Genomic DNA, 12,061 nt, shown 5'->3' on the forward strand with positions numbered 1-12,061 from the left:
CTTGGCATCATCGTGCTATACCGTGTCCTTGAGGACAAGAAGATGGGGGTCATCATACTGACGCTCTCTGATACGATCATAAAGAGAAGACCGAGAAACCACACAAATCAAAACTTGTCTCGGCTCAGAAATATCCAATCTAACAAACTGGTTGGACAAGGCTTGAACATCCAAGGATAATGGACTCTATACTACTAGTAGATATGCTAAGCTGCCCAAACTTTTTGCCTTGCGACCCAAGGCATCGGCCACCACATTTGCCTTCCTGGGATGATATAGAATGGTGATATCATAGTCCTTAAGCAACTCTAACCACCTCCTCTGCCGCAAGTTAAGATCCTTCTATTTGAACAGATGTTGTAGACTCCGGTGGTCAGTGTAGACCTCACAAGGGACATCGTACAAATAGTGTCACCAGATCTTCAAGGCATGAACAATAGCTGCTAACTCGAGTCGTGGACATGATAGTTCTTCTCATGCACCTTCATTTGTCTAGACGCATAGGCAATCACCCTACCATCATACATCAACACCGCGCCGAGACTAATACGTGACGCATCATAGTACATAGTATAAGACCCCGAACCCGAAGGCAACACCAACATTGGGGCCGTAGTCAAAGCTGTCTTGAGCTTTTGAAATCTCTCCTCACACTCCTCTGTCCACCTGAATGGATCACCTGTCTCGGTCAATCTGGTCATATGTGCTGCAATAGATGAGAAACCCTCTACAAATCGATGGTAATACCCTACCAAACTGAGAAAACTCCGGATCTCCATAACTAAGGATGGTCTGGGCCAACTTTGCACTGCTTCAATCTTCTTCGGATCTACCTTGATCCCCTCACTCGATACCACATGACCCAAAAATAGCACCGAATCTAGCCAGAATTCACACTTTGAAATGTTTGCATATAACTTCTTTTTTCTCAAGGTCTAAAGTATGGTCCTCAGGTGCTGCTCATGGTCCTCCCCGCTCTAGGAGTACACCAAAATGTCGTCAACAAACACAATGATGAATGAGTCAAGATAGGGCCGGAATACACTGTTCATCTAGTGCATGAATGTTACTGGGGCGTTGGTCTGCCCAAAAGACATCACAAGGAACTCGTAATGACCATACTGAGTCATGAAGGCAGTCTTCGGGATATCTGGGTCCCGAATCTTCAACTGATGATAGCCTAAACGCAACTCAATCTTAGATAACACTCTAACACCATGTAACTGATCAAATAGGTCATCAATACATGGCAATGGATACATGCTCTTCACTGTAACCTTGTTCAACTAGCGATAATCAATACACATGCGCATAGAACCATCATTCTTCATTACAAATAAGACTGGAGCACCCCAAGGTGACACACTGGCCGAATGAAGCCCTTATCAAGCAACTCTTGAAATTGCTCATTTAACTCTTTCAACTATACTGGGGCCATACGATAGGGTGGAATAGAAATGGGATGAGTGCCCGGTAACAAATCAATGCAAAAATGAACATCTCTGTCGGGCAGCATGCCCAGAAGATCGGCCAGAAATACATCTGGATAATCCCTCACTACTGGAACTGACTTCACGGTAGGAGTATCAACACTCACATCCCTCACGAAAGCTAGATAAGCATTACACCCCATCTCAACCATACGCTGAGCCTTTAGAAATGAGATAGCTAGGAACATAATCTAAAGCACCTCTCCACTCTATCCGTGGTAAGCCTGGCATAGGCATAGCCAACGTCATGGTCTTGGCGTGACAATCGAGAATAGCATGATACGGCGACAACCAGTTCATGCCCAAAATAATATCAAAATCTACCCTACTGAGCAATAATAGATCGGCTCTGGTCGCAAAACCACCAAGAATAACTAAACACGACTGATACACACGGTCAACAATAATAGAATCTCTAATAGGTGTGGACACACAGACAGGAGAACTCAAAGAATCACGGGATATACCCAAATATGGAGCAAAATAAGATGACACATAGGAATAAGTGGAGCCTGGATCAAATATGACTGATGCATCTCTATGAAAGACCGGAAGAGCATAATATATGGCCTGGCCTCCTTCTCTAGGGATACCTCTACCTGCCCGACCTCCACCTCTAGCTGGCTGTATAGGTGGAGTGGAAACTGGTGCGGCAACCATGGACTGAGAAGCCTGAGGACTCGGTGGAATACGCGGAACATGAGTAGTCGGTAGAGGTGCACCCCTTCTGAGTCTGGGGTAATCCCTCACCATATGACGAGTGTCACCACACTCAAAAAAGCTCTCGGAGGACGTGGTTGATGTGGCTGGCTCGGACCTGATCAGTTTGACTAACCGCTGAAAACACCCCGTGCAAGAGGTGCACTAGACAATGGTGGTGCATAATAGGGAGCCTGAGGCCTAAGATAGGCTGCACTACCGCTGGAGGCTGGAAGTGCTGAATGAACATGGCGACTCACATAGTCCTTACCATGACGAGTTGCAACTAGGGCACGGATACCACTATATGTGCCGGAATCTCGAGGCTTATTGGCCCCCCCTCCTCTCTCTCTCGAGTCCACATACCCTCGAATATCCTAGCGATCCCTACTACCTACTGGTATGCGATGTCTATCTCTAACTTTCAAGCTATGCTAAATCTGATACTGAGGTTGAGCCCCTCGATTAATCGATGCACTCGCTCTCTAACAGTAGCAACCAACGCTGGTGCGTGCCTAACCAAATCACTAAACCTGATTAGATACTCCAACACGGTCATAGAACCCTAGCGCAACTGCTTAAACTTTTTGCACCATGCATCTTTGAGACTTTGGGGAACAAACTCCCTCAATAACATATCCGAGAACTGGGTCCAAGTGAGCGAAGCTACCTCGGCTGGACTACCGAACTCATATGCTCAGCACCACTGATAAGCCGCTCTCTTGAACTGAAACGTAGTGAAAGAAACCCCACTAGACTCCACAATACCCATAGTATGGAGGATACGGTGGCACTCCTCAAGGAAAACCTGGGCATCCTCTGAAGCCAAGTTGCGGAAAGTAGGAGGGTGGTGCTTCATATACCTCTCGAGCCTGAGTTGCTCCCCCTCAAAAATGGTTGCCCTAACCTCGGGCTGAAATGGGTGACCGGCTGTACTGGTATGACCTCTGGGACCTAGTCAACCTGAACCCGCTGCTCTGGAGTACGGGCGGCGGGAGTCTGTGCTCCTCCCCTGGCCTGAGATGTGGCCGAAGCAAGTTGGATCAACCCTGCCTGAGCTAAAGTGCTGAACATGCTCAGAAACTGGGTGAGAGTCTCTTGGAGTGTTGGTGCGGTAACATGCATCTCAGGTGCCTGCTCTCCAACTGGAGCTACTGATGGCTCCTCTGTAGCAGCTTGTGCAGATGCTCTGGCTGCACCACATGGACGTCCTCAGCCTCTACCCCAGCCCCGACCTCTCACGGCTCTAGCAGGAGGCGCGGGTGTCTGGTCATATGATCCAACTGTGCGTGTCCTCACCATCTGTGAGAGAATAGAAAGACAGAAGTTTAGAATCCCAAAGTCAACAATTTCGCACGATAAGGAATCAAAGAAGTGAAGCTTTTCCTAACGGTTCCATAGCCTCCCGAAGATAAGTACAGACGTCTCTGTACCGGTCCGCAAGGCTCTACTAAACATGCTTGTGACTCATAACACCTATGAACCTATAGCTCTGATACCAACTTGTCACGACCAAAATTTTCCTCTGTAGGATGTCGTGACGGCACCTAGTCGCAAAGACTAAGTAAGCCTAACAACATGCGAAAACATTAAATAAAATCTTAGGATTTCAAAACTCCAACAATTTCATAAATAAAATCTGTAAACTCAATACATTCACCTCCCAGAACCTGGTGAGATATAAGTCACGAGCTCTAAGTACAGTACTGAACAATCCTATACATTACTGTTTATAAAAGTGAAATGAAATAAGGAAGAACGGGATAGAAGGGGACTCCGAGGCCTGCGTACGTGGGCAGATGTACGTTTAAATCATAAAAAAAAAAGCTTAGTGCGTTAGTACTGGGACTGATAAGATGTACCTGGATCTGCACAAAACTTGTGCAAAAGCATAGTATGAGTACACCACAACGGTACCCAGTAAGTGTCAAGCCTAACCTTGGTAGAGTAGTGACGAGGTCAGGTCAAGGCCCTACCGGAGATAATAAGAAAACAAGACAGAAGACATAATGATATAATGATAATGACAAAGGAAGTGAAACATTAAAGAATCAAAGGAAAGTTAACAACACGGAATCAAGGCAGTTAATACAACACGAAAGAAAAACAAGGATTTTACATGTTAAGGAAACAACAACCAAAACAAATACAGCAAATAGAGAAAGATCAATAGGGGGCCCTACCGAGGCGCCGCCTCGTAGTCCCAAATCATAAAAGTAACTCATAGTCTTTCCTTATATCACTGCGGTAGCCTTCACATTTAGTTTAGAAAATTATTTTTCCGAAATAGCACCACGCGTTTTAGCCCACCTTATCGCACCACATAGCTTCTGGTAGTTCCCCTACTAGCCAAGCGTATCAAGCCCACCTTATCTCACCGCATGTGTTTCAACACCAGACCTTATACCACCGCATGCGTATCAAACAATAGCACGACAAAAACCTCGTGCAAATAGTAACAACAACACGGCAGAAACCTCGTGAAAACAACCAAACAATCCTCTCAACAATAACAAGAATGCCAAAAACATAACTCAATAAAATGATATTTCACAACTTACACTTTGCCTCAATAGAAACCACGGCCTTTTTAACTCAACACCAAGATATTTCAAGGATAGCAAATTTCAAGTAAAGAATCTCACTGTTAAATAATGAATACGGAATTAAGAAAGCAAGTAATTCAACTAAACATGTAGTACAAGTTGCAAATAAGAGATAAGACAAGTAGACATGTGAAATTAGATTAAACATGATGGCTATAACATGCTAAAGCAACTCAATTAAAGGATGAAAAAGAAACTACGTAGCTAAAACTGAAATCTCAACATTTAGCCCGTGTACGCACTCGTCACCTTGCATACACGGCCTCCACATATCACAATTGGCACAATAATATCAAATCCTAAGGGGAATTTTTCCCACACAAGGTTAGACAAGTCACTTACCTCAAACCACGCTAAATCAATTAACTAGAAGGCTTTTCCCTTGATTTTCCAACTCCGAATGGCTCGAATCTAGCCAAAATAATTTCACACTATAAATATAACTATAGGAAACTAATTTAAATAATAAAATTATAATTTTAGCAAAGAATTAAAAAATCGCTCCAAAAGGTCACCCCAGACCCGCGCCTTGTAACATGACTAAAATTACAAAAACAGAACACCCATTCGATATCGAGTCCAACCATACAAGAATTATTCAAATCCGACCTCATTTCTCCTTTCAAATCTCAAAAATAGCCTAAGAAGTTTTATCACTTTTCCCCAAATTTTCCAGCCCAAATCCCTAAATACATGATAAAAATCAATGATAGATTAGTGGAATTTAATCAAAATTGAGTTAAGAACTCTTACCCCAACAGTCTCTCTCAAAATCCCTCGAAATAATGCATCAAACCGATATCTCTAAGTTCAAATTGTGAAATATGAAATAAACCCTCGATTTCAAACTTAAGTTTTGTTGCCCAGTTAATTACACATCGTGATCGCGGAATATCCCTTGCGATCGCGAAGAAGAAAACTAGGCTGCCCCTAAAATGGCCTTCGCGAATGCGGTTGACTCCACGCGAATGCGGATAACTGATACAAAGACCTACGCGATCGCGGACATGCCCACGCGATCGTGAGGCACAACTTCGCGTGACTGTGCTGCCTTACTTCCTTGTACGCAAATGCGATCAGCTCTACGCGTTCGCGAAGCACAAGCTTCACCGCTGCCGCGATCGCAGCCCTCAATATGTGAACGCGAAGAGTAAAAACTAACAGTCCACAAAAATCCCTTCGCGATCGCGGACCAAACCTCGCAGTCGCATTGAAGGAAACCAGACCTGAGAAAACCAGCAACTTTAGTTATTCCACAATGATCCGAAAAGCGTCGAACATGGTCTGAATTACACCTGAGGCCCCCGGGACCTCAACCAAACATACCAACAAGTCCTAAAATATCATACAAACACTCTCGAAGTGTCAAATCACATCAAACAACACTAGAATCACGAGTCGTGCATCGATTCAAGCCTAAGAACTAATGAACTTCCGAATTCCGAAACCAACGCCGATTCATACCAAAACAACTCCGATTGACACCAAATTTTGCACACAAGTCATACATGACATTATGGACCTATTCCAACTTTCGGAATCGGAATCCAACCATGATATTAAAAAGTCCACTCCCGGTCAAACTCTCCAAAATCTTGCAACTTTCGCTAATTAACGCCGAAATGACCTACGGACCTCCAAATGAAAATCCGGACAAGCTCCTAAGACCAAAATCATCCTACGGAGGTATTAGATCCTTCAAAACTCTATACCAGAGTCATCTTCACACAAGTCAAATGACGGTCAACTCCTACGAGTTAAACATCCAACTTAGGGACTATGTGTCCCATATCACTCTGAAACTCTCCCGAACCCGACACCAAGCACCCCGGCAAGTCACGTAACCACAATATAACATAGAGGGAGCATAAATTAGAGGATCGAAGCTAAAATACTTAAAACAACTGGTCAGGTCGTTACAATAAAGTTTGTGAGGCTTGTGCAATGGGGAATCATGCAAGATCCTCTTTCAAAAGCAAGAAAATGGTAAGCACTGCCAGTACAATGGAACTGGTCCATATGGATCTTTGTGGTCCAATGAGAACACTGAGTAGGGTGGGTAAGAAATATGTTGTGGTGCTTGTTGATGATTACTCTAGGTTTACTTGGACATTATTTTTAACATCTAAAGATGAAGTATTTGACATGTTCACTTCTTTTGTTAGAAAAACTCAGAAACAACTAGGTAATCAACTTGCATCAATTAGGTCTAATCATGGTAATGAATTTGAGAATGCTAAATTTGCTGAATTTTGTGATGAGCATAGCATAAATCATAATTTTTCTACTCCTAGGAATCCACAACAAAATGGAGTAGTTGAAAGAAAGAATACGCCATTGGAAGAAATGGCTAGGACTATGCTTCTTTCTAGTAAATTGTCCCATAGTTTCTGGGTAGAAGCTATAAACACTGCATGCTACATCATAGATAGGTAAATGACTAGACCTCTTATTGAGAAGACTCCCTATGAGTTTCTTAAAGGGAGAAAGTCAAATATATCCCATCTTAGGGCATTTGGACGAAAGTGCTTTGTGCATAATAATAGTAAAGACTCCCTAGGTAAGTTTGATCCCAAAAGTGATGAGGGAGTATTCTTGGGATATTCTTCACATAGTAAAGCTTATAAGATTTATAACAAAAGAACTATGTGTGTAGAAGAAAGTGTACATGTGATTTTTGATGAAACTAATATTCTTTCTGAGAGGCACGAACATGATGATGAAGCAATTGAGCTGGTAAGAAACTCAAATAAAACCACAGCTCAGACTGAAGCTGCACCAGAGAAAGGAACAGGTGATGGAACAAGTTCTTTCACCCAGGGCAACCTGACAGGGGGAACTGAACAAAGAGGAACTGATCCTCAAACCTCGAGGGAACCTGTCCATGAACATGTTCCTCAGCAACAAAACATTGAAGGAACATCTAGGGAAAACCCGCTAGTTGTGAAACCTTACAAGTATCAAATATCTCATCCCATTGAGAACATAATTACTGATCCAGCCTCTGGAATCAAAACTAGATCTTCTTTGAAGAATCTTTGTACTTTTGATGCCTTTTTATCTCTTATTGAACCTAAAAATGTTGTTGAGGCTTTGCAGGATGCAGACTGGGTGAATGCAATGCAAGATGAACTCAACCAATTTGAAAGAAGTCAAGTTTGGCATCTGGTACCAAGACCTAAGGACATATTAGTAATTGGCACAAAATGGGTCTTCGAAAATAAACTTAACGAAGATGGAACAGATACAAGGAACAAGACAAGATTGGTGGTTCAAGGATATAGTCAAGAGGAGGGCATAGACTATGATGAGACTTTTGCTCCAGTTACAAGATTGGAAGCAATTAGACTCCTTATAGCCTTTGCTACCTACATGGAATTCACTCTCCATCACATGGATGTCAAGAGTGCCTTCCACAATGGCTATATAAAGGAAGAAGTGTTTGTCAAGCAATCTTCGGGCTTTGAAAGCAAGGAATGTCCTAATCATGTGTACAAGCTTGACAAGGCACTTTATGGGCTCAAGCAGGCTCCAAGAGCATGGTATGAAAGATTATCAAAATTCTTGCTTGAGCATGGCTACAAGAGAGGTAAAGTTGACAATATTTTATTCTTGAAAGAAAAAGGTAAAGCATTCTTGGTAGTTTAGATATATGTTGATGATATAATCTTTAGAGCAACTACTAATAAGTTAAGTAAAGAATTTACTAAACTGATGGGGAGTGAATTTGAAATGAGTATGATGGTTGAGCTTATTTTCTTTTTAGGCTTACAAATTAAACAAAATTCAAATGGAACTATGATCCATCAGCAGAAGTATGTGAACGAGTTTCTTAAAAGGTTTAAAATGGAAGATTCCAAAGAAATTGACACTCCTATAGCAATAGCCACAAAATTAGATGTAGATGAACCTGGTTCATCTGTTGATCAGAAGTTGTATAGGGGAATGATTGGCTCCTTGTTATATCTCACTGCTAGCAGACCTGGCATTATTTTCAGTGTAGGCCTTTGTGCTAGATTTCAAGCAAATCCAAATTAGTCTCACTTGACTAATGTCAAGAGGATCTTGAGATGCCTAAAAGGCACCACTAACATTTATCTATGGCATCCAAAAGGTAGTAATTTCAAGTTAGTAGGATATGCTGATGCTGATTATGCAGGTTTTCTTATGGATAGAAAAATCACCTAAGGTATGGCACATTTTCTTGGCCCATGTCTTGTGTCTTGGGCCACCAAAAAGCAAAATTTTGTGGCCTTATCTACTACTGAAGTTGAGTATGTTTATGCTGCCTCATGTTGTGCTCAATTGTTGTGGATCAAACAATAATTAAGATTTTTGAATTGATGTAGGTTGTATCCTCATCTTTTGTGATAACACTAGTATAATTTGTATGACCAAGAACCCGGTTCATCACAAAAGAACTAAGCACATAGATGTTAGGCATCACTTTTTGAGGGACAACTATGAAAATGGTTTGATCACTGTAACTGGCAAGCAAATAGCTGACATCTTCAAAAAATCTCTAAGTAGAGATCACTTTGAAAAGAACATGTTAGAATTAGGGATGATTAATATCACTTAAAAGTAATCAGTTCTAACTCAAAAATAATTGGTTAGTAAATTTGTGAATTTTGTATATAATTAGATTAGATTTTGTTCAATCTCATACTTTCACTAGTATACTCTTGTGCCATGTTCTAAAATGTCTCATTAATCTCTAATGATATTATCTTTATTCTATTGGAAAATTCAGACTTACACAAGAGATTTCTTAGTGAAGAACATGGTTCATCAAGATTACTTGGTACGTACTCTCCATTCTGCATATTTTGAAATAATTATATTTGAATTATGATCAAAAGGAGAGTCACATTTAATCCTAACCTTCCTTGAGCTTATCTGTTACAAAATGAACCAGTTTTACCCAAAGAGAGTCCCAAAACGCAATAAGTGCCTAGATTCTAGGGAGAATCCTCAAGGTCTTTTCAAACTGACTCCCAGTTTGATTAGACTTCTGAGCTTCTAAAAACGCTGTCGTTACCCCAATTAAATTCTTCCTCTTTATATTGATTTGGCCTTTGCTGTTTCTTCACTTCTAAATTTCCATCCACCAAATAATTCTCTTTATCTTCTCTCATCTTCTAAACACACACATACTCATCTTCTCTCATCCTCTAATCATCAATGGCTAACATCTCTGAAAATCCCTCATCACCACCCAAAGAATCCACACCCACACCTTCAATCAGACCCTCAACCACACCTATCTTTAAGAAAAGAAGATTCAAGATGCTTGCTCGCAAAGTAGTCGCTGGAGGAGAACACATCAAGAAAATTAATGAGCAGTTGAAGGCAAGTCAGGCAGAAGAACCCCAAAAATCTAGAGATTCCTTCAAGTCTGCAACTGATGGGGAAGAATCTATTTCATCTGAAACAGAGCAGGAAACATCTGGTCCAAAAATTACATCTGAGACAATCTCTGAGGTTACTAAAAATCAAGAAAATAGGTTTGTTTTGGTATGAACAATAGCTGGGCTTGAAACAACTAAATCTGGAAAACTGGGTGGTAAAAATAAAAAGAAAAAAGAAAAAGAGAGTGAGGGTGCTCAAGGTGATGTGAGGGTAATAGGAAAAGGAGTGGCTGAATCTCCACCCACTCCTGTTGGTTTGACTGAAGAAACATGAGCTATGGTAGTGTGGAGTGAGGAATCTGCTAGAGAGAAAGAAAGTTTGAGAGAAAAATGGGGTAGTGGGTTTGGAGAAGCTGTTGAGGGGTTGGTTAGATCGTGGAAGAATGTTCAAGAACCTATTCCATCAGTATAGGAACCCCTCGAAGACCTACTGAAACACGTGTCTGACACTTATAATCCAAAAAGGAAGAAGAGTTCAGGAGTTAAAATTCCTAGAACTTCTAGGGAAAACAAGAAGCGAAAGCCTTCCTCTTTTATCCTTGTAGAGACTCCACCCACAAGAGGAAGAGCTACAAGGAGTTAGAGCCTTCTACCTTGGCAAAAAGAACCAGGTCTGCCATGAAGTCTAGAAAAGTGAAAGTAGTGGAGGAAGAAGAGAGTGAAGAAAAAGAGGAATCTGATGAAGAGAAGGACAAGATGGTTAAGTTTGGGAAAAAAAACATCTTGAAGGGTAGACTCCTCAGGGACTTGGAGGAGGAAGGCATGATGATGCTGCTGGAAAAAACTACAACTGCAGGGTTGGAAGGACATGGTCCTTTAGATGGATAGAAAGCTTTCCAGAACTGAGATTGTGGAATTCATGTCAAATTGTGAGATAAATAATGGCAGAGTCACCAGTGTGGTAAATGCGGGTGACTTTGAGCTTTGATGACAAGGAATTGGAAGAAATTCTGGGAGTACCTGTTGAAGGGTACAATGATTACAAAAAGTTAAAATGGCCAAGCCTAGAAAACATCCCCACCTCACTTGCCATTATAAGGAAGTTTGCTGATAATGAGGAAAAGCTTCAGCCCAAGGCTGTATACAAAGGTGAGATGAAGCCACCCCACAAAGTGTTGTTTGAATTTGTTAACAAGGTTGTACTGCCCAGGCAGGAAAGAAGGCACATTGCCACATTCATGGACTTGTTCCTTATGGAATGCCTGGATAGTGGGAGGCAAATCAATTGGCCTAGGTTTATTATTCAGTTTCTTGATAGGGTTCTAACTAGCACCAAAACTCACGGCATACCCTATAGTTTTATTCACACGGTTGTACTTGCTCACTTTAAGGTACCCCTCAAGAAATTGGATGTTAGTACAATCAAGGATCATTTTGGAGCAAAAACCTTGACTACTTGGGACTATGAAGTCCATGTTGCTGCCAAAGAACCTGGTTCATCCAAGAAGGTGCCTTTGAATAGCAAAGTAAGAGCCTTGGTGCAAGAGAATGGGGCTAAGGATGCTGAGATTGAGAGGCTGAAGAAGAGGCTGGCTGAAGTAAAAACTGAGAGGGATGCTCTTAAGGCTAGTCTTGCAAAGGAGAAGGAGAAGAATGAAGGCATTCTTCATGATATGTTAAAGCTACTTCAGGCCAGAAACCAAGAACCTGGTCGTTCCCAGCCTTGAAACCTTCCTAGCCTAGTTAGACAAACCAGTGACCCGGATATGATTTCTTTTTGTTCTTTTTGCTCATGATTCAGTATCTTTATTTTTCTTTATGCTTTGTGTATGACTAGTATCAATGTTAATCAACTGTTTTTGTGCTCTAACTGTTTGTTGATGCTTCTTAGATAATTACTATCATTAGATTGATA

The 12,061-nt window shown here is 41.5% G+C and overlaps 1 protein-coding gene across 1 annotated transcript; it reads left to right on the plus strand.

Annotated features, from left to right (window-relative positions):
- The first annotated feature begins 9,979 nt into the window (after positions 1–9,979).
- On the plus strand, positions 9,980–11,034 carry LOC138909527 (nuclear localization sequence-binding protein-like). The gene is made up of 2 exons (XM_070200731.1): positions 9,980–10,302; positions 10,752–11,034. The coding sequence occupies exons 1-2, from the start codon at positions 9,980–9,982 to the stop codon at positions 11,032–11,034; spliced, it is 606 nt and encodes a 201-aa protein (XP_070056832.1).
- Positions 11,035–12,061: the final 1,027 nt, after the last annotated feature.

Source organism: Nicotiana tomentosiformis, chromosome 4, assembly GCF_000390325.3.
Source record: "Nicotiana tomentosiformis chromosome 4, ASM39032v3, whole genome shotgun sequence".
In the NCBI taxonomy this organism is placed as follows: domain Eukaryota; kingdom Viridiplantae; phylum Streptophyta; class Magnoliopsida; order Solanales; family Solanaceae; genus Nicotiana; species Nicotiana tomentosiformis.

Coding starts and splice junctions, on each gene's coding strand:
- LOC138909527 (XM_070200731.1), top strand. CDS start 9,980: ATGGCTAACATCTCTGAAAATCCCTCATCACCACCCAAAGAATCCACA. Junction 10,303..10,751: donor ACTAAAAATCAAGAAAATAG/GTTTGTTTTGGT, acceptor TTATCCTTGTAG/AGACTCCACCCACAAGAGGA.